We start from the raw sequence: 24,243 nt of genomic DNA, 5'->3' as shown, positions 1-24,243 counted from the left end.
CTACTATGCAAGGCCCGATTTGCTTAATAAGCCAAGTTTTCATGAATTAATGTTTTTTCCACTACCTAACCTACCTAACCTAACCTAACCTACCTTTTTCGGCTACCTAACCGAACCTAACCTATAAAGATAGGTTAGGTTAGGTTAGGTAGGGTTGGTTAGGTTCGGTCATATATCTACGTTAATTTTAACTCCAATGAAAAAAATTGACCTCATACATAATGAAATGGGTAGCTTTATCATTTCATAAGAAAAAAATTAGAGAAAATATATTAATTCAGGAAAACTTGGCTTATTAAGCAAATCGGGCCTTGCATAGTAGGCTGAGAAGTGCGTTCTGGCTATTAGGTACGACATATATATATATATATATATATATATATATATATATATATATATATATATATATATGTCGTACCTAATAGCCAGAACGCACTTCTCAGCCTACTATGCAAGGCCCGATTTGCCTAATAAGCCAAGTTTTCATGAATTAATTGTTTTTCGACTACCTAACCTACCTAACCTAACCTAACCTAACTTTTTCGGCTACCTAACCCAACCTAACCTATAAAGATAGGTTAGGTTAGGTTAGGTAGGGTTGGTTAGGTTCGGTCATATATCTACGCTAATTTTAACTCCAATAAAAAAAATTGACCTCATACATTATGAAATGGGTAGCTTTATCATTTCATAAGAAAAAAATTAGAGAAAATATAATAATTCAGGAAAACTTGGCTAACTAGGCAAATCGGGCCATGTATAGTAGGCTGAGAAGTGCGTTCTGGCTACTAGGTACGACATATATATATATAAGGGCAAGGTCTCCACAAGGTCTTCTCTGAACACTATTTATTTTCTTCTTCGAGGATGTAGGTCCCTTTAATTAAACCAGTGGTGGTACCCCTATATATATATATATATATATATATATATATATATATATATATATATATATATATATATATATATATATATATATATATATATATATATATATATAATATGTGTATGTGTGTGTGTGTGTATACTGGCAGCAGGTTTTCTTTTATATACTTCTCATTGAAAATGACAGCATATTCCTTATTAACTATTTTCTGGTTTAGGGCTTCGATCCCTTTTACTAGTGCTCTTGCATCAGGGTTCAGCTGGAAGAGGAGTTCACCAAAAGTCATGTTCGTTTTCAAGGTGAAGAAAAAGAAGTGAATAACTGTAGAATGTATAACACTTATTATAAAATTTTACGACATTTCGAACCTACATGGTTCATTCTCAAGTGATGTTACAGTACAGGACATTATATTTATACTAATAGTGGGTCAGGTCACCCAGTGGGTGGGTCACAAATGGATCGAACAATGGCGTCAGGTGTAAACAATGGGTATACATTGGGTAAACATAAGGGTAAAGAGTAAGGCATGAAGGAGAAAAGAAGCTAAGGATCAGAAGGCTAAATAGGGTACACACAAAGATTAATCAAGCGAAGTGGGCGCTGTATGTCGAGCAGTGTCTTCTATGTTGGCATCTTAACGTTCTGGTCTTGTTCTTACTCTCATGGTGGGTAGAATGAGTAGTTCCGTAATTTGAGTATTTATGGTAGGTTGTTCTACTCCTATATGGATTGCTTCAAGAATTTGTAATCTTCTTACATTTAGGATTTTGTCTATTATACAAGTGCTTTTATTCAACATTTCTCCTGTTAGGGTGATGTCATGGGCTTGTCTCATGTGATTTCTGGGGGCACCGGATTGAAGATGACAGGTCAAACGCCTCGTTAGCTTGGTCGACGTCATACCTATGTACTTAGATTGAAAGTTACATCCTTCATGGGGGCAAGTGTACATGTATACAACGTTTGACCGCTGTAAAGGGTTCTCCGTCGACTTAGGCTGTCTTTGATAAGGAGGTCGGTAGACTTCTTTGTTTTGTAGAATATGATCAGGTCTATGTTTTTGTTAGGAGTTGTACTTTTCACTCCTTTACGGATTATGTCTTTCATTATTATTTTTTTGTAGTTCACTGTGCATAGTCGATTTGTAATATAATTTTATTGGAGATGTTATATATATATATATATATATATATATATATATATATATATATATATATATATATATATATATATATATATATATATATATATATATATATTAGTATATTTTGGTAGCAGTCTTTCCTGTAGACATATATTATTAAATATGACCGAAAAAGTAAGATTAATAATTCTAACACGAATTTTCTCAATCTTTCGTACATTTCTTTTCACTGTTGGAGGTAAATCAAAAATCAATTCTCCAAAATTCATTTTATTTCTAGTCTGACGCGACACGAGCGCGTTTCGTAAAACTTATTACATTTTCAAAGACTATAATTTACAAATACACAACTGAATAGAACTTATGCATCTCCGTTTTTATATCTACATTTGAGAGAGGTGGATGGGGTGAGGTGGCATTAATAGGGTATTAATTTCATCAACACAAGACAGAACAAGAGGTGGTATTAATAGGGTATTAATTTCATCAACACAAGACAGAACACGAAACAATGGGTATTGAATAGAAGTGATTGTAGAAAGCCTATTGGTCCATATTTCTTGATGCTTCTATAATGGAGCGGAGTCTTGAGGTGGGTAGAATCTTTGTCTAAAGACTTTGTTAAAGTCTTTGAAAATGTAATAAGTTTTACGAAACGCGCTCGTGTCGCGTCACACTAGAAATAAAATGAATTTTTTAGAATTGATTTTTGATTTACCTCCAACAGTGAAAAGAAATGTACGAAAGATTGAGAAAATTCGTGTTAGAATTGTTAATCTTACTTTTTCGGTCATATATATATATATATATATATATATATATATATATATATATATATATATATATATATATATATATGTCGTACCTAGTAGCCAGAACGCACTTCTCAGCCTACTATGCAAGGCCCGATTTACCTAATAAGCCAAGTTTTCCCGAATTAATATATTTTCTTCAATTTTTTTCTTATGAAGTGATAAAGCTACCCATTTCATTATGTATAAGGTCAATTTTTTTTATTGGAGTTAAAATTAACGTAGATATATGACCGAACCTAACCAACCCTACCTAACCTAACCTATCTTTATAGGTTAGGTTAGGTTAGGTAGCCGAAAAAGTTAGGTTAGGTTGGTTAGGTAGTCGAAAAACAATTAATTCATGAAAACTTGGCTTATTAGGCAAATTGGGCCTTGCATAGTAGGCTGAGAAGTGCGTTCTGGCTACTAGGTACGACATATATATATATATATATATATGTCGTACCTAATAGCCAGAATGCACTTCTCAGCCTACTATGCAAGGCCCGATTTGCCTAATAAGCCAAGTTTTCCTGAATTAATATATTTTTTCAAATTTTTTTCTTATGAAATGATAAAGCTACCCATTTCATTATGTATGAGGTCAATTTTTTTTTATTGGAGTTAAAATTAACGTAGATATATGACCGAACCTAACCAACCCTACCTAACCTAACCTAACCTACCTCTATCAGTTAGGTTAGGTTAGGTAGCAGAAAAAGTTAGGTTAGGTTAGATTAGGTAGGTTAGGTAGTCGAAAAAACATTAATTCATGAAAACTTGGCTTATTAGGCAAATTGGGCCATGCATAGTTGGCTGAGAAGTGCATTCTGGCTATTAGGTACGACATATATATATATATATATATATATATATATATATATATATATATATACATATATATATATATATATATATATATATATATATATATATATATATATACATATATATATATATATATATATATATATATATATATATATATATATATATATATATATATATATATATATATATATATACATATATATATATATATATACATATATATATATATATATATATATATATATATATATATATATATATATATATATATATATATATATATATATATATATATGTTATTTGGATTGAACAAATAAAATCATGTACATTTTTGTTTTGAGCCTCATTCATGATATATTATTCATAATATGTTTTGAATAAGGTTCGAAAATATTTTGCAATATCGGTATTTGTATGACGTTAATTCCTCTACTAATCATTTTTTTTGGTGGAATGAACAGTTCATAAAGTTTTATATTTATTGACATACAGTTATTTGAATGTTAATAGTAACACTGTTTACACTGCATTTGCCTTAACCCAGTCGACATGGTAAGACACCTCAGTGTAGACGCCGGGGTAGCCGGGACGAGCGCAGCCGTAGCCCCAAGACACAATACCGGCCAGATAGGTAGACCCGGTATCGCTGGCTGCAAGAGGTCCACCAGAGTCACCCTGGCAGGAGTCCACCCCTCCCTCAGGAACACCGGCGCAGATCATGGAATCCAAAATCTCACTAGCACCATAATCATCTCGGCACTCTGCGTCAGTCACGATAGGGATTGTCACCTTCTGCAGCACATCAGGAGTGCTTCCTCCCTCGCTTGTGGTTCCCCAGCCTGTGACAATGGAGTCACCAGTGGCTGTATGTCCTTGTTCCGGAAGAGCAATGGGAGCCACGTTATTGTTGAAAGTCAGAGGTGAGGCCAGGTGAAGAATAGCGATGTCACTATCCAGAACGAAGTAGTCGAAGTTCTCGTGAAGGGTGATTTTTGACACTGCAATGGTCTGCTCCGATCCATCATCCGCGCTCAAGTTCAGTTCTCCTGCCACAATCTGTAGTAATAGAATAATAATTTTATTAACATTAATATACAATACCTTATTTCTTAGAGCAAAATAATATAGTATTGATAATTAAGATATAATATTTGGGTATGATCATATTTAATTGCTTAATGAATATGTAATGAGCAATGTGTTTCTGCACCTGACATCTTCCAGCCCATCCTCCTGTTCTGGTAGCACTTATAGAAACAATGAGGATTATAGTATATATACCGTCGTACAATGAAATTAGAAAGTAGTAATCTGAACTATTGAGTTGGACAAACGGGAAAGCTATTTTTTACTTGTGTTGCTTGACAAATTAAATAACGTAACCTAACCTCCCTAGTTGTTTAAGAATATTTAAGTGTTTTAGGTTCATTTATTTTAAAAGAATTCCTTACTAGTCAGTATACTACTATCTAAAAGCTAAGTACGTACTTAGCTTATAGTGCCTATCGTGATTAGCTTATCGTGACTACTGACGATCATGACAATAGTTACTATCTAAACACGAGGATGGGTTGCAACTTCACATCTTACTCTCCCATGAGTCAAAGAGAAATATACATTCCTAAAGGAAAGCAATAACTAACCTGGAGGTTTTTAGGGCTGTCATAATTTTCACCGTAGACACAGTGACCAGCAGTGATGGCATGGTTTTCATCATAGATGGAAGCTCCGCAGAAATGGAATGCAGGATTGTAAGAGTTATCCTGGAAGCTGAGTTGGTATGGGAACTCCCCGAGCGTGGCGTCTGTGCCACCAACGATCTTGTAATTGGTGCGAGGGAACCTCAGCCTGATGGAAGGGGCGGCTGAGGAAAAGTGGGAGGAAGTTTATAAATAATTTATTGAAAGAAAAAATATATATTGTCTATAATACTATATATATATATATATATATATATATATATATATATATATATATATATATATATATATATATATATATATATATATATATATATATATAAAAGGATGAGTGAGACGTGAACTTACCGAGAGCCCCGGCGAGGAGCAGACAGAACACGAGGAACTTCATGGCTGGTCACTGGTGAAGAACATCCAACCACCGTCGGTTTATATACTGACTACCCGGGATTACCATTCTCCTTATCGTCTCTTATCTGTGAAACCCGAACTTTCAACCCCCCAATTGGCCGTTGATGGAATGAAATTATCCTGTTGTAATAGATGCTTGATATGTTTGGTGTTTGGCTTAACGCCCGTTGGCAGTGGGAGAGTTGTTAAGGCCAGTATAAGAGAGTTGTTAAGATTCATCAACCAGCAGAAATATTTTACCCTTGAATATAGTCAAATAGCAAAGTGAACGCTCAATGTGTATTTAAAGATAAATTGGTACACCTCTCGATGCAAATACTTCCTGAATAGTCCTTTAACAAACTTATCTCATATTTGTGTGAAAAATATTCAAGAAATCACGTTCTGTTATCTTATTGATATTTGGTCCTCCTACTTCCCTCTCCTATATTTCTTATCATATTTGTAAAATAATGTTTCTACATCACTATCAGTCTTTATTAATGTTAATAATTAATTAATGAGTGAAAGAAAAATATTAATGAAATAAAAAATGATTCTACCAGAACAGCAGAGTTAAAACTTGTTTGAATTATTATTCTTCAGATATGTATAATCATCGTGCAATGAATCAGACAAATATATGAACGTTGAAAGACTCACACAACGTTCTAATCACTGTAAGAACAAGGAGAGACATCCTATAATCAAAACATTGTAAGAACGAGAATTGAAATGCAGTAATTAGATCATTGAAAATACGATGAGAGATACCCACAAATCAGATAATCGAAGGAAGAAGGAAAGCCACTTTGTAATTATATTACTATATACAAGAATAGACATATTTAATTATTTTTTTATTTATATATTTAGGAGTTTTTAGATGCTTGTAACGCCACTAGCACGCATACAAATGAGTTATGAGGGAATATCTACAGACAAATTAAGTAATTTAAAATAATAAAAAATATTTAAACAAACTCAAGTAGATACAAGAAAAACGTCTAGTTATTCAACACCGTAATCACTTATTTATGGGTAGTAACACTGGGGTAGTACACTGTATTGGGGGTAGTACAATACACTGGGTAGTAACAGTGTAAAAGGAGAGGCTTCCACTGTTTTTCATTCCAAGGGTTTCCCGTCATCTTAAGGCCGCTGGGTTGAGAAAGTTACTTATCTTTGCATATGGTGCTTGACTGATGATGAGTCATCTTCCCATATATCTATATATATATATATATATATATATATATATATATATATATATATATATATATATATTTTTTTTTTTAACCTAGAAAGGGTACCACCTCTGGTGCAAGTGTAGGGACCCATAGCCTCGGAGAAGAAAATAAAGAGTACTCAGAGAAGACCTTGTGAATCCTCACTGAACTCTTTGATATTTTCTTCTCCTACCACCCCTATTCTTTTGGTATGTGCGTATATATATCTAACTTTATTTGAAAATGTCATTGCACAAAAAGGGTTACAACATTGGTAACGTGCAGGGTACAAGGCTACTTGTCACAAGTTGTAGAGCTTCTCAGATGGCGGGCAGGATCCATGGATGCAGTGAGCATTTCCTCTCTAGATCACTACACTAAGGCTACCTACCTACCTTGAGGTGCTTCCGGGGCTTAGTGTCCCCGCGGCCCGGTCGTCGACCAGGCCTCCTAAAGAGAAAGAGAAAAGGCGCTGAAAGAGAAAACTGGCAGCTCTTGGGTCTCTAGTTATTTCAATAAGCTTATATAAATATATATGCAAACAAGCTTTAATGGTCCCCAAGCCAATATGCAACTGAAAACTCCACACCCCAGAAGGATTCGAATCCAGACAGCCAGAAGCACTACGCAACTGGCGTACCTGGAACCTTAACCACTTGACCAACCGTGACCGTACAAAAGACATCAGTAGCCGAGGCTATATCCCCAACGTTACAACGGCACTTGGTGGTAAGCTTGGGCATAGTTATTTCATCGAATCAGCTCACTTTGTGGGGCCACGTGAGCAACACAAATGCGTGTTGCAACACTATGCCCAAGTTTACCACCTTGTTGGTATTGGCTTTTGTATATATATATATATATATATATATATATATATATATATATATATATATATATATATATATATATATATATATATATATATATATATATATATATATATGTATGTATTTAATATGTTGTTAAATATGACCGAAAAAGTAAAATTAATAATTCTAACACGAATTTTCTCAATATTTCTAATGCTTCATTTTACTGTCGATGGTAATTGAAAAATCAATTCTCCAAAATTCATTTTTATTTCTAGTCTGACGCGACGCTAGAACGCGTTTCGTAATAACTTATTACATGTTCAAATACTTTAGTTTACATACACACAACTGTAACCTGAAAACACTAAACAGAGTTTTACTTAATGCTAACATTGAACAGCTTGTCTTATATACTCGCACTTGGGTGAGGTAATATGTTGCAACAGTTTTGGATGAGGTGAACAAACTTTTGACTAACACAAGACAGAACACGGTGCAATGAGTATAAATTGGATATATGAGAGGGAAGAATGGTAGTTACTGCAAAGGGCCTATAGACCCATACTTCCTCTTGATGCTTCTATATTGGTCCGGAGTCTTGAAGTGGGTAGAATATAGTTGTGCATTAATTGGCTGTTGATTGCTGGTGTTGACTTTTTGATGTGTACTGCCAATTAATTCACAACTATATTCTACCCACTTCAAGACTCCGTACGAATACATATATATAAACATTCACAGGATAATTCCATTTCATCATCGACCCATTGGGGGGTTGAAAGTTCGGGTTTCACTGATAAGAGCCGATAAAGAGAATGGTAATCCCGGGTAGCCAGTATATATACCGTCGGTGGTTGTGAGATGTTCTCCACCAGTGACCAGCCATGAAGTTCCTCGTGTTCTGTCTGCTCCTCGCCGGGGCTCTCGGTAAGTTCACGTCTCACTCATCCTTTTATTTATATATATATATATATATATATATATATATATATATATATATATATATATATATATATATATATATATATATATAAACACAAGATCTCATGAACGTCACAGAATACAATCTCATATTATTGACACTATATATTTTTACTTTTAATAAGTTGTACATAAATTTCCTCCCACTTTTCCTCAGCCGCCCCTTCCATGAGGCTGAGGTTCCCTCGGACCAATTACAAGATCGTTGGTGGCACAGACGCCACGCTCGGGGAGTTCCCATACCAACTCAGCTTCCAGGATAACTCTTACAATCCTGCATTCCATTTCTGCGGAGCTTCCATCTATGATGAAAACCATGCCATCACTGCTGGTCACTGTGTCTACGGTGAAAATTATGACAGCCCTAAAAACCTCCAGGTCAGTTATTGCTTTCCTTTAGGAATGTGTTTTTCTCTTTGACTCATGGGAGAGTAAGATGTGAAGTTGCAACCCATCCTCGTGTTTAGATAGTAACTATTGTGATGATCGTCAGTAGTCACGATAAGCTAATCACGATAGGCACTATAAGCTAAGTACGTACTTAGCTTTTAGATAGTCGTATACTGACTAGTAAGGAATTCTTTTAAAATAAATACACCTAAAACACTTAAATATTCCGAGGCCACAAATATGTTCTATATTAAGCCTCAAATATCGTGTAATAGGCCTAGGGAGGTTAGGTTATGTTATTTTAGTTTGTCTAAGCAACACAAGTAATAAATAGATTTCCCGTTTGTCCAACTCAATAGTTCAGATTACTACTTTCTAATTTCATTGTACGACGGTATATATACTATAATCCTCATTGTTTCTATAAGTGCTACCAGAACAGGAGGATGGGCTGGAAGATGTCAGGTGTAGAAAAATGTTGCAGATTACATATTCCTTTAAAATTAAACAATTAAATATAATCATTCCCAAATATTATATCTTAATGATCAATACTATATTATTTTGCTCTAAGAAATAAGGTATTGTATATTAATGTTAATAAAATTATGATTCTATTGCTACAGATTGTGGCTGGAGAACTGGACTTGAGCTCGGATGATGGATCGGAGCAGACCATTGCAGTGTCAAAAATTACCCTTCACGAGAACTTCGACTACTTCGTTCTGGATAGTGACATCGCTATTCTTCACCTGGCCTCACCTCTGACTTTCAACAATAACGTGGCTCCCATTGCTCTTCCGGAACAAGGACATACAGCCACTGGTGACTCCATTGTCACAGGCTGGGGAACCACAAGCGAGGGAGGAAGCACTCCTGATGTGCTGCAGAAGGTGACAATCCCTATCGTGACTGACGCAGAATGCCGAGATGATTATGGTGCTAGTGAGATTTTGGATTCCATGATCTGCGCCGGTGTTCCTGAGGGAGGGGTGGACTCCTGCCAGGGTGACTCTGGTGGACCTCTTGCAGCCAGCGATACCGGGTCTACCTATCTGGCCGGTATTGTTTCTTGGGGCTACGGCTGCGCTCGTCCCGGCTACCCCGGCGTCTACACTGAGGTGTCTTACCATGTCGACTGGGTCAAACAGAATGCAGTGTAAACAGTGGTACTATTAACATTCAAATTAATTGCATGTCAATAAATATAAAATTTTATGAATTGTTCATTCCACCGAAAAAATGATTAGAAGAAGCATTAACGTCAAACAATTACCGATATTGCAAAATATTTTTGAACCTCATTCAAAACATATTATGAATAATATATCATAAATGAGGCTCATAACATAAATGAACATGATTTTATTTGTTCATTACAAATAATATATATATATATATATATATATATATATATATATATATATATATATATATATATATATATATATGTATTATATACCTAGAAGGGGTACCACCTCTGGTGCAAGTGTAGGGACCCATAGCCTCGGAGAAGAAAATAAAGAGTACTCAGAGAAGACCTTGTGGATCCTCACTGAACACTTTGAAATTTTCTTCTCCTACATCCCCTATTCTTTTGGTGTGTATATTTATCTAACTTTATTTGAAAATGCCATTACATAAAAAAGTTACAATATTGATTACATGCAGGGTAGAAGGCTGCTTGTCACAAGTTGAACAGCTCTTCCAGCTCCTCAGATGGCGGGCAGGAACCATGGATGCAGTGAGCATTTCCTCTCTGGAATGCCACACTAAGGCGCTGAAAAAGAAAACTGGCAGCTCTAGGGTTTCTAGTTGTTTCGATTAGCTTGGAACCCAACTCCTTCAAAAAGCTAGCAGCACTTTTACCCCAGGCACCAAGTGTCTCTGAGGCAATGGGGACAAAATTGTAGTGGTGCTCAAGGTCTCTGTATTTACGTGACTTGGCTGCTTCCCGGTGATTGGCAGCTCCTCCTGCTTGTGTTGCACTGAAGTCAACATAGGTATTGGCTAAAGTTAAAACGCAAGTGTAGTCCCACACCAACTGTCTACCATTCTTCCATGGGTTCACTGTGATTCCGTCTGGGCGACCGACAGGCTCATCAGAGTTGCGGGACATTAGGTAACGGGGCTCTCTCTCTGCTGGACAACCGGCTGTGGTAAGGCTTCTCTTAATAATGTCATTGACCTCGCCGTGTCTTGCATGCCATCCTCCTGTCCTTTGGCAGAGAAGGCCATGCCGTCCGTATCTGTCGGCCTCTGCCTCGCTGCATATACACCTGTATTCGGTGTGGATTGGGGCAGCGAGGCGGAGAGCCACGGCAATTCGGAGGGCCTGCGGTGTGAGACGGGTGCCGGTTGCTGACATTGGGGTTGCTAATAGGAAATCACCTGCATGGGGAGCTGCTACAGCTCTAAGTCGGGCAGTGTCATGTGGTGTTGTCGCGGCTTCTAGCAAAGTCGCAGCTTCTTGGTCGGCAATGGGGTGATCCCAGCTGGATTGCTTATGGGCTTCAGAAGGCGGTGGTAGGGGTGCTGGTCCTGCGAGAGAGACCCATTTGGTTGTGCAATCTGTGAAGCTGGGATCATGTACCCCTGCCTGTTGAACTAGGTGCTCAGGTAGAATTTCCTTCACCAAGTTGTCAGACCCCACTGAAGAGGACAGGAACGCTGGTACAGCAATTTGTGTTGCTGTGCGCACGCCAAGGCCCCCGAGTCTGACAGGAAGGGAGGCCTGTTTCCAGTGTGAGTCGCTGAGGGAAAGATTGAGGGCTTTTTCTAGTGTTGATTTCAGCAAGCTGTCGTACGCCTCTAATTTAATATTGTTGAAAGATGGTGAACACCTTAGAAAGTAGGTCAGCCTGGGGAGGGACAAGCATCTGGTGATGAGGTAAAGTGCATCATGAGCATCGATGTCTTCAATCCTCTCGTTCATCCTCTTCAGGTCAGTGATCTTCTTACCAAGGACCCCGTCGATGGCATTCCTTCCAAGAGGAGCACCTAGGAGTGTGCTGTCCTCAGGGTTGGTTGTATGAATGTCAGGCAAAACAACTTTTATTTGCTCTATTATGCGCTGGTTGGTGGAGGTTATTTCGCACTTGGAATCGTTCAGGGTGAGGCCTAGGCTTGCTCCTGAATTATTCTTATGTCGTCCAAGAGTGAGGCTCGGGAGCCGGCTAAAGTACCATCGTCCAAAAACCAAATGTTGAGCTCACTGGACAGGTTATCGGTGACTTCCTTGATGACTAGGCAGAAAAGAAAAGGAGCAAGGGGGTCACCCTGTTGGACACCTTCTTGTGAATCAATTTCATGTTCCCCAAAAAGCAGAGTTAGGTTCTTGCTGTAGTGAACAGTTTACAAACGGGTAGAGGGAAGGAAAAAGGCGATGAACCGCATTGAGTACTGCATCCCATCAAACCAGATTGAAAGCATTTTTGAAGTCCAGCTTTATCAGGGCTTTTTCATCCGTAATGTTGGCAATGTAGGCTTTAGCTGCATGAGCCGCTGACTCACACCCTTGGGGAATGCCAAACCCAAGCTGTTTTGGCTTCAGCATGTCGGCTGCTGCCTGACTAACTGCTCTAGCAGCAGCCTTAGCGACGAGACGCCGGAGTGAATTGCCCACAGCTATCGGTCTGATTCCTCTATCTTTTTTCCTCAGGGCACAGAGGGGTAGCGCCAAAAAAGAGGGGCCATATGGTCTCTGGTATGTTGCCAGCTAGACATGTGTTGGTGAATCTAATTGTTCCACCAGGAGGCCCTGTGCAATGTCTCCCAGTGCAGGGTTGAGCATTTGTTTGATGTGGTTGGGTCTTAGTCCTGTGAACCCACCTGCTGATCCTGGTGGGAAGGATAAAGCTGCTTTATGCACCATGGATTCGAGCACACACAGGGGTTCTGCTCTGGTGACACCGACTAGGGGAACACTGTCGTCACGAGGAGCTCTGGGTGGGTGTTTTTCCCTCAGGGCTTGTGCTGTATCGGCATCCCTGGTGGCAACTGTGTCTTCACTGGTGATGACTCTGATCGTCCTTATTTGTGTTGCCGTCTTCTATTTTCTTGCTGACTGTTGCTCTGATTTTGGATGCCTCATATATATATATATATATATATATATATATATATATATATATATATATATATATATATATATATATATATATATATATATATATATATATGTTGTTAAATATGACCGAAAAAGCAAGATTAATAACTCTAACACAAATTTTCTTATGTTTCTTTTTAGTGTCAATGGTAATTGAAAAATCAATTCTCCAAAATTCATTTTTATTTCTAGTCTGACGCGACGCTTGAACGCGTTTCGTAATAACTTATTACATTTTCAAACACTTTAGTTTACACACACACACACACACAACTGTAACCTGAAAACACTAAACAGAGTTTTACTTAATGCTAACATTGAACAGCTTGTCTTATATACTCGCACTTGGGTGAGGTGATATGTTGCAACAGTTTTGGATGAGGTGAACAAACTTTTGACTAACACAAGACAGAACACGGTGCAATGAGTATAAATTGGATATATGAGAGGGAAGAATGGAAGTTACTGCAAAGGGCCTATAGACCCATACTTCCTCTTGATGCTTCTATATTGGTCCGGAGTCTTGAAGTGGGTAGAATATATATTTGTACATTAATTGGCTGTTGATTGCTGGTGTTGACTTTTTGATGTGTACTGCCAATTAATTCACAACTATATTCTACCCACTTCAAGACTCCGTACGAATACATATATATAAACATTCACAGGATAATTCCATTTCATCATCGACCCATTGGGGGGTTGAAAGTTCGGGTTTCACTGATAAGAGCCGATAAAGAGAATGGTAATCCCGGGTAGCCAGTATATATACCGTCGGTGGTTGGGAGATGTTCTCCACCAGTGACCAGCCATGAAGTTCCTCGTGTTCTGTCTGCTCCTCGCCGGGGCTCTCGGTAAGTTCACGTCTCACTCATCCTTTTATATATATATATATATATATATATATATATATATATATATATATATATATATATATATATATATATATATATATATATATTATATATATATATATATATATATATATATATATATATATAAACACAAGATCTCATGAACGTCACAGAATACAATCTCATATTATTGACACTATATATTTTTACTTTTAATAAGTTGTACATAAATTTCCTCCCACTTTTCCTCAGCCGCCCCTTCCATGAGGCTGAGGTTCCCTCGGACCAATTACAAGATCGTTGGTGGCACAGACGCCACGCTCGGGGAGTTCCCATACCAACTCAGCTTCCAGGATAACTCTTACAATCCTGCATTCCATTTCTGCGGAGCTTCCATCTATGATGAAAACCATGCCATCACTGCTGGTCACTGTGTCTACGGTGAAAATTATGACAGCCCTAAAAACCTCCAGGTCAGTTATTGCTTTCCTTTAGGAATGTGTTTTTCTCTTTGACTCATGGGTGAGTAAAATGTGAAGTTGCAACCCATCCTCGTGTTTAGATAGTACCTATTGTGATGATCGTCAGTAGTCACGATAAGCTAATCACGATAGGCACTATAAGCTAAGTACGTACTTAGCTTTTAGATAGTCGTATACTGACTAGTAAGGAATTCTTTTAAAATAAATACACCTAAAACACTTAAATATTCCGAGGCCACAAATATGTTCTATATTAAGCCTCAAATATCGTGTAATAGGCCTAGGGAGGTTAGGTTATGTTATTTTAGTTTGTCTAAGCAACACAAGTAATAAATAGATTTCCCGTTTGTCCAACTCAATAGTTCAGATTACTACTTTCTAATTTCATTGTACGACGGTATATATACTATAATCCTCATTGTTTCTATAAGTGCTACCAGAACAGGAGGATGGGCTGGAAGATGACAGGTGCAGAAACATGTTGCTCATTACATATTCCTTTAAAATTAAACAATTAAATATAATCATTCCCAAATATTATATCTTAATGATCAATACTATATTATTTTGCTCTAAGAAATAAGGTATTGTATATTAATGTTAATAAAATTATGATTCTATTGCTACAGATTGTGGCTGGAGAACTGAACTTGAGCGCGGATGATGGATCGGAGCAGACCATTGCCGTGTCAAAAATCACCCTTCACGAGAACTTCGACTACTTCGTTCTGGATAGTGACATCGCTATTCTTCACCTGGCCTCACCCCTGACTTTCAACAATAACGTGGCTCCCATTGCTCTTCCGGAACAAGGACATACAGCCACTGGTGACTCCATTATCACAGGCTGGGGAACCACAAGCGAGGGAGGAAGCACTCCTGATGTGCTGCAGAAGGTGACAATCCCTATCGTGACTGACGCAGAGTGCCGAGATGATTATGGTGCTAGTGAGATTTTGGATTCCATGATCTGCGCCGGTGTTCCTGAGGGAGGGGTGGACTCCTGCCAGGGTGACTCTGGTGGACCTCTTGCAGCCAGCGATACCGGGTCTACCTATCTGGCCGGTATTGTTTCTTGGGGCTACGGCTGCGCTCGTCCCGGCTACCCCGGCGTCTACACTGAGGTGTCTTACCATGTCGACTGGGTCAAACAGAATGCAGTGTAAACAGTGGTACTATTAACATTCAAATTAATTGCATGTCAATAAATATAAAATTTTATGAATTGTTCATTCCACCGAAAAAATGATTAGAAGAAGCATTAACGTCAAACAATTACCGATATTGCAAAATATTTTTGAACCTCATTCAAAACATATTATGAATAATATATCATGAATGAGGCTCATAACATAAATGAACATGATTTTATTTGTTCATTACAAATAATATATATATATATATATATATATATATATATATATATATATATATATATCCTTATATATATATATCGGTTCGAGTCACTTCTGGGATGTGAGTTTTCAGTTGCATATTGTCCTGGGGACCATTTAGACTTGTTCGCATATATATATATATATATATATATATATATATATATATATATATATATATATATATATATATATATATATATATATATATATATACCTATGTTGACGTCAGTGCTATACAAGCAGGAGGTGCTGCCAATCACCGGGAAGCGGTCAAGTCACGTAAATACAGAGACCTTGAGCACCACTACAATTTTGTCCCCATTGCCTCAGAGATACTTGGTGCCTCGGGTAAAAGTGCTGCTAGCTTTTTGAAGGAGTTGGGGTCTAAGGTAATCGAAACAACTAGAAACCCTAGAGCTGCCAGTTTTCTTTTTCAGCGCCTTAGTGTGACAATCCAGAGAGGAAATGCTCACTGCATCCATGGTTCCTGCCCGCCATCTGAGGAGCTGGAGGAGCTGTTCAAATTGTGACAAGCAGCCTTCTACCCTGCATGTAATCAATATTGTAACTTTTTTTATGTAATGACATTTTCAAATAAAGGTAGATAAATATACACACATACCAAAAGAATAGGGGTGGTAGGAGCAGAAAATATCAGTGTTCAGTGAGGATCCACAAGGTCTTCTCTGAGTGCTCTTTATTTTCTTCTCCGACGCTATGGTTCCCTACACTTGCACCAGAGGTGGTACCCCTTCTAGGTATATATATATATATATATATATATATATATATATATATATATATATATATATATATATATATATATATATATATATATATTAGTATATTTTGGTAGCAGTCTTTCCTGTAGACATATATTATTAAATATGACCGAAAAAGTAAGATTAATAATTCTAACACGAATTTTCTCGATCTTTCTTACGTTTCTTTTCACTGTTGATGGTAATTCAAAAATCAATTCTCCAAAATTCCTTTTTATTTCTAGTCTGACGCGACACTTGAGCGCGTTTCGTTAAACTTATTACATTTTCAAAGACTTTAGTTTACACACACACACACAACTTTAACTGAATAGAGCTTAAACATCTTCGAGTTTTTTATACCTACATTTGGGTGAGGTGACATGTTACAATAGTTTTGGATGAGGTGAAAATAAACTTTTAACACAAGACAGAACACGGAACAATGGGTATTAAAAGTAGGTAACTGCAGAAGGCCTATTTTTATTGGCCCATATTTCTTGATGCTTCTATATTGGAGCGGAGTCTTGAAGTGGGTAGAATATAGTTGTGCATTAATTGGCTGTTGATTGCTGGTGTTGACTTCTTGATGTGTAGTGCCTCGCAGACGTCAAGCCCCCTGCTATCGCTGTATCTATCGATGATTTCTGTGTTGTTTGCTAAGATTTCTCGGGTGATGGTTTGGTTGTGGGAAGAGACTATATGATCCTTAATGGAGCCCTGTTGCATATGCATCGTTAAACGCCTGGAAAGAGATGTTGTTGTCTTACCTATATACTGAGTTTTTTGAGGCTTATAGTCCCCATGTGGGCATTTGAGGGCATAGACGACGTTGGTCTCCTTTAAAGCGTTCTGCTTTGTGTCTGGAGAGTTTCTCATGAGTAGGCTGGCCGATTTTTTGGGTTTATAGTAAATTGTCAGTTGTATCTTCTGATTTTTGTCTGTAGGGATAACGTTTCTACTAACAATATCTTTCAGGACCCTTTCCTCCGTTTTATGGAGGTCATATTTAATAATATATATATATTTGTTTGCTTAAACGTTCCAGCTTGGGAAGATAAATAGCTAGCCTCTATGGTTATCAATTTTTTAAATAGTTTTCTAGAACTGACAAATTTATCCCCATACCACAGAGCTAATAAGAGTTTCAATGACAGTTTTAAAATAATAAGCCAGGTGATCAACACAGTTTAACAGGACAACAGAGAAGGTACGACCAATATAATTGCTAGAGTAGGCAGAATCCCACTATAAAAGCTACCGTAACCCATTCGCTGTGGCAGTCTGGGGAACCTCTATCTCCAAGCACAATCGTCGCAATCATAAGACCACTTTCCATTTGAGAGTAAAATGACGTCAAAGAAATCGTGTTATTCCGCTTGCTTCGGCAGGAGGCTTTATGGGTGTAAGACCTTGTCAGCTCAGGAAAATGGAAATTGCAGATAATGAAATTTGCCAACAATTGCTTGGTTGGAATAATTCCAAACATAATTAAACCTTTTTCGGGTGCATTCCTTTGTGCCATGAAAAAGAAGGATGGTGTAATCAAAGTTATTTCTGTGGGTAACACACTTTGTTATCTCGTTGCCTTGGCAATTGTCAGAAGCATCCTAACAAAATCTTCGACTTCTAGTGGGTTTAAGTGTCCCTCGTGGCATTTAAGAGATTCCTTTGGGATTAGTAATGCCAAGTTCATTGAAGGAGTCAGTTAGTGATGTATTCTTGCAAGTTCTTCATTCAGAACAATTCGTGCAAACCATTGCATATACACTGAGATAGCTCCATAGTCGAGGAAAATGCCTTAACAATGCTGGAAACTGTTTTCAGAAAAGATAATGCACATCTTCTTGCTGTGCAAGCCCCTCATGCTGGAGATTTTCATTTAGTCGACTTTAATTCTTCCATGTGAACCTGCTTCGGCCGTCGCTTCCTTATTATTAGCCTTACAGTTCGCCTTTGCAGCCCCTGTCTCCATTGAACAGGGATGTTTCTATTGAAATCGGTTGACGAACTGGCTTTCATTGGCTAATATATCTGAAGAAAGAGAGAATGATCGTTAGGCATAAGGGAGTCACTGCTATCATGAAGAGATGTTAAGCTGCAGCAAAATGTCCAGCACAGATTTAGGGAGGATAGAGGGGGAGAGAAGAAGCCAGCAATCTTTTGAGGTCGAATAAATAGTTTGCCTTGAGCTATATAAGTGCCTTTAATGTTCTGATTCCTGTCTTCAGCTAAGTCTATCTGAATGTTGTGCGGGCCACTACCTTAATTGAAACTTAGAAAACCAGAAAGCACAGGGGACTGGGAAATTGGTATCCATTTGTGGCAGTGTGCCCAGGCATCCGTGACATCTGGGGTAAATGTGCGCTAAAGTTCCAAAATGATATTTTGGGAGGAACTTATTTGACAAAGCAGAGATCCAAGAGCAGCCCGTTTCTAGTTACAGTGTCTCAATGTTGTGATCCATATGGTAAATGTCTGCTGTATCGAGGGCATGCAATCCACCCTTGTGGAAGTAGAAGATGTTCCTGAGCAGTAATTGCTATAACTTCGAATTTCAACAAGTAATGACGGCCACAATGTTTCCAAAAGTCAAGGAAAATCTATATATAAAAAAAATGCATTTCCTTTCATTAATATTATTAAATAATCCTTAGGTTCCGATATAAACATATATAAGAACATAGCCACAAATCTCTGCATTTTGTAAATATCTCCATGAAACAGCTTCGGTAAGGAGCATAATTAAACGGGACAGCTTATAAATGTACGATTCAAACTGTGTTTGTTACGATCATTGGATTCCCTAATTGCGATGACCCTTCTCTACTACGGTGCCAAAGACATCATAATCATTCAACACTTCACAACGTTTTATGCAGTTACATTGCTTCATAGTTATGTGGTCGCTGGAGTTTCTGTTGGGAGATTATACGCACATACAAAAAGTATGAAAAATGATATTGTTATTTTTGGAGAATTCTTGAGATTTTCTGGGTTTTTACTAGATTCTCAGTCTCGTGGAGGCCACGTACCAGGGAACGGTTTTTATCCACACATATGTTTCCTGATTACTGCTACAATCAGCAAGTTGGTATTGTCTAACGCACAGAGTCGGGTATGTAGGGTTGGTGATAACTTATCTGGTTTAAAACTGTTACGTATTCGACCTTACTGGTCATGCTTACACAGGATCCTTTAAAACCCCTGTGTAGTGATGGACGATATTCCTTCAGTGCTTAGCAAGGCGGTGAACACTTCTTTCGAACAATTCAAGTTGATTTAATTTGATAAGTGTGCATGCTTTTATTTACCAAACAACTCACACGTTTAACCAGGTTTACCTATCAAGAAAGATGCTCATTTTTCCAGAGAATAACAAAATAAATAATTTTATTTAGGACAACCGTTCAGCTTGAGGACACTCGTCAGTCATGAAGTTAAAGTTATTTTCGTATCGTAGTGCTCATGTTCAGGTAAACGTATCCTGGAATGAAAATCTATTGAAATGTTATTTTTGTTCGTTACGTAATTATTCAGGACAATACGTCAACTACAGCTTTGTTGCTACACCATGAAGGCAGCTCCCACGAGGACGTAAAGCTGCTGTGGTTCACATGGATGGAGAGCCAAGTAACCTCTAGAGGGAGGGAGGGAGAGAGAGAGAGAGAGAGAGAGAGAGAGAGAGAGAGAGAGAGAGAGAGAGAGAGAGAGAGAGAGATGGAGAGAGAAGAGAGGAAGGGGTTTAGTGACGTGTCTAAGTGGATGGGGCGAGGGCTAAAAGAGAAGTTAAGGCATAGAGTGGATACTTTATTTTATGCGAAGTAATGTAGAAATTTTGTCATATATCTGTGCAGAGATGAGACGGACTGCATTCTTGATTAGTGTCAGCTTGGTCGATATGCGATATATTGTATGAAACTAATTTAAGAATTATATATGATAGAAGCTTTGCTTTGATATTGTGTTAATGGGTTTCTCCTCACTGCATCCAATTCACACTGCGATCCAGCGCAGTGTAAATTGTGAATTGTGTGTTGCTTGTTACTTAATAACAAAGCAATGTCCATCTACGTCTGTGACTTGGATTTGAGATCGAAACATTAGCTCTCAAGAAATTTGAAGAAGAAACTCTAGACCCACAAATGGGTTGAATCGTATATACTATTTTGGTCGCTGAAGCCACAAGCACAGGACCAGCAAATTATGTTAAACTTTTCACATTTTATATTGGGTCTGCACTGTCTTTGAATTTAGTGTGGTTTTAGAAAGTAATTTTGTTGGACTATGCCCTTTCAGTGGTGATTGGGCTCTTCCTGGTGTGGGTACCCTGCCTAGTGTGTGGCCCTGCCTGGTGTGTGGGCCCTGCCTAGTGTGTGGCCCTGCCTGGTGTGTAGACCCTGCCTGGTGTGTGGCCTTGCCTGGTGTGTGGGCCCTGCTTGGTGTGGGGGCCCTACCTGGTGTGTGGGCCCTGCCAGGTGTGTAGGCCCTGCTTGGTGTGTGGGCCCAGGCTGGTGTGTGGGCCCTGCTTGGTGTGGGGGCCCTGCCGTGTGAGATATAGCTGAGGGAGAAGATGTGATTACGGGTTTGAAATTAGTATGATTTATTGGAAATATTAATCACGTGGAACAAAAATGCTAGAGATAAATCCTGAAATTTGTCAATGTTTCGTAGGTTTTCTCTAGTACTAAACGAGCCCAGGAAAGCCTCCAAACAATCACCGTATTGGTGAAGTTTCCCCATAAAGATTCAGGTACTGGTGGAAACACTTATAAGGCACGTATCATGCCCTCTCAAATTTTGTTGAATCACAGCAAACAACCATACACTTTAGTCTATATCTGTCCTTAGTTATGTCTCACTCTCACCCTAGTTTCTGTCTCTTTACCCCCATCCTATCTCTCTCTCTACCCTCCTCTATATTTTCAATCCCCCCGCTATTTATTTCTCCACCTCCTCCTCTCTCTCTTCAAACCTTTATTCCATATTTTATGAAATTGCTGATTATAAATCGCCGCGTACATTTTTAACTCAGATCTTGGAGTCTTCTCCCTCTGAGCTCCTCGACAAAACTCGCCGCCGCCAGCAATCCTATCACCAAGAGGCCAGGCAGGAGTCGCTATTAACACCACGCCCCCAGGAGGACCAGAGGGCTGGTGCACATCCAGACACTCCCCATCCCTTCATCTCTCTACGTGAAAAGATTCAATTTTCGTCTGCGGAAGATTGCTGAGGTTTGACACCCAATGTGTGTGTGTGTGTGTGTGTGTGTGTGTGTGTGTGTGTGTGTGTGTGTGTGTGTGTGTGTGTGTGTGTGTGTGTGTGTGTGTGTTTTCACCCGCACACAAAGGGGAAAAAGGAGGAAAATCTGTCTTTCGGAACGATTGTTCCTAAAAATAGAAATATCAGAACGAATTTTATCAATGTCAGAGTAGTTAACACAGAGAATGCACTAGGAAGTGATGTAGTGGAGGCTGATTCCATACTTAGTTTCAAATGAATGTATATATATATGACAGAGCCTAATAGACTTAGGAACCTGCACCGCAGTTGATTGAACTTTGAGTGGAAGGAGGAAAGAGCTTAAGCTTAACTCTATCCCCCCCCTCTCCCCCCTCCCCTCACACACACGCTATAGTAACAGGCGTTTGCGCAGCACAAGCAACACAAGGGTGACAACACAAGGGGGGGGGGGTGCGGTCAATACACCGGGTATATCTGTAACATTAACCATACAACATACCCAACGATTGATCAAGAGAGAGAGAAGAGAGAGAATCATATTTCAAATGGAATTGGTGAATAATGAGTTTGCAAAACTTAGTGCTTAGTGATAAAGTAGACATACTGGAAATGAAGTGTGACTCAACATTGATTAAAAATCCCTGAGCTCCACCTAGTGTGCAAGTCAACCAGGAAACATGCAACCCCCAAGGAGCATCTCACATCTTCTTGACAACAGTAATTGACAAACATTACATGAAGCACGAGTTCGCTTCCATCTTGAGTATATATCGCTGGTTTGGGCTGTCAGTCCCCCATCATTCATGACATTTTTGGACAAGGTAGAAACCGTGTGAGAAGGCTCTTCTCTAGTCCTGACCGTTTAAGTTGGGCTGGTCAGGACACCAGAACCTTCAATAATCGGCGAGAGTTTGGTAGACTTCTGTTATGTATAAGGCCAATATTCTCAAATTTCCTCACCCGGTCTAACTATATAGACAACCAAAAGACGGCACTCGTAACACAAGGCGTTGTTTCCAGAGACCGACTCTCAAGCAGCGATCCTTCATTCCTCGGCTCAACCACATAGGGAACTTGTTCGGTCAACAGGTTGATGCGGTGTAAGGAAGTCACCTGACTATTTAAAGGCTCTGGCACACAGCTGGATCTTGGCTCACCATGTTCCATACGTGACAGATACTTTGCATTAAAGTTAGTTTCTCCATATTAGATATAAATAACATTCCCATCAAATAAGACTTAGGGGTCAGGCTTCAGGCGAGCTGATGAAGAAGAATACCAGCTCCCAGCTCAAAGTTTCACTAGGACCATCAAAACATTCCTTATGAACCCAATCAATAGTTACAAAGTTGATCAACGAAAAGAGTTTAATTTTACGATTTTGCATAAAATATTGTGATGCATATTACGAATATAAAAAAAATATGAACACAAAAATATACATATTTTCATTTATTTTTTTGGGTAAGAAGCATTTTGACCATCACTACGCTCTTAAGGATTATACTTGGCGGAGTGGAAAATCTTGGAAGAGGTTTTGGCACAGTCCATTTACGCTGTGACGAGACATATACGCAACTGACGCTCGCATGCTGATCCCAGGGATACTTTGAGTGTGTACTCACATATTTGATCTGAATCTTGTGTGTTGAGCTTCAGCTTCTGTGCTTTTACTTGCCAACTGTCGGTCGATTTTGGCAATGAATGCCAAAACTCTCAGTTTTTATTATCTACTCTTAAAACTGCGAATGGAGTTGGCTTTAGCACTTTCACTATTCAATTGAATCTATTTACCCACTTCTCGCGTACTAAAATATCACCTTCTTCCAAGGAGTTCAGTTAGTCTCAAGCTTATCTCTAAACCCTCAATTCTGAATATCTCAAAATTTACTGAAGTTAATGCACATATGATTTGGCTCCCTCCCTTGAACCTGGTCACAATCAGTTGCACTTCTTGGAACGTCAGTTGAACTCCCAACGACCATTCACATATGTACTTTTCTGATAATTCCTAAGCCTCACCACTATTCAACATCTTTTTAATCCGAGATGTTAAATCAGTCCCGTACATTGTTGCTCTCTACAAAGTAATGTCGTTCGAGCAAAGTTAGGCTTTAGGTTATGACTTGGTGACGTACAGGATCAATAAACCAGCAATGTAACTTTATTTCTAATCATGAATACTATTTGTTTAGGTTCGCTGATCTCTATATCCCAAACAAACGTTCAGTACT

At 38.4% G+C, this 24,243-nt stretch overlaps 2 protein-coding genes across 2 annotated transcripts; one reads left to right on the top strand and one right to left on the bottom strand.

Annotated features, from left to right (window-relative positions):
• Positions 1 to 4,123: 4,123 nt before the first annotated feature.
• LOC123744995 (trypsin-1-like) lies at positions 4,124 to 5,844 on the bottom strand. The gene is made up of 3 exons (XM_045725237.2): positions 5,707 to 5,844; positions 5,302 to 5,522; positions 4,124 to 4,714 (listed from the first exon to the last, which is right to left on the bottom strand). Exons 1-3 carry the CDS (start codon positions 5,747 to 5,749, stop codon positions 4,178 to 4,180), a joined length of 801 nt encoding a protein of 266 aa, XP_045581193.1. The 5' UTR covers positions 5,750 to 5,844; the 3' UTR covers positions 4,124 to 4,177.
• Positions 5,845 to 8,566: 2,722 nt separating this feature from the next.
• LOC138353363 (transmembrane protease serine 9-like) lies at positions 8,567 to 15,773 on the top strand. The gene is made up of 6 exons (XM_069306361.1): positions 8,567 to 8,719; positions 8,931 to 9,151; positions 9,790 to 10,324; positions 14,081 to 14,125; positions 14,378 to 14,598; positions 15,237 to 15,773. The coding sequence occupies exons 1-6, from the start codon at positions 8,677 to 8,679 to the stop codon at positions 15,771 to 15,773; spliced, it is 1,602 nt and encodes a 533-aa protein (XP_069162462.1). The 5' UTR covers positions 8,567 to 8,676.
• Positions 15,774 to 24,243: the final 8,470 nt, after the last annotated feature.

Source organism: Procambarus clarkii, chromosome 57 (assembly GCF_040958095.1).
Source record: "Procambarus clarkii isolate CNS0578487 chromosome 57, FALCON_Pclarkii_2.0, whole genome shotgun sequence".
Taxonomy (NCBI): Eukaryota; Metazoa; Arthropoda; class Malacostraca; order Decapoda; family Cambaridae; genus Procambarus; species Procambarus clarkii.
The sequence above is the reverse complement of the archived record's forward strand: the minus strand, read 5'-3'. Positions and strand labels throughout refer to the sequence as shown.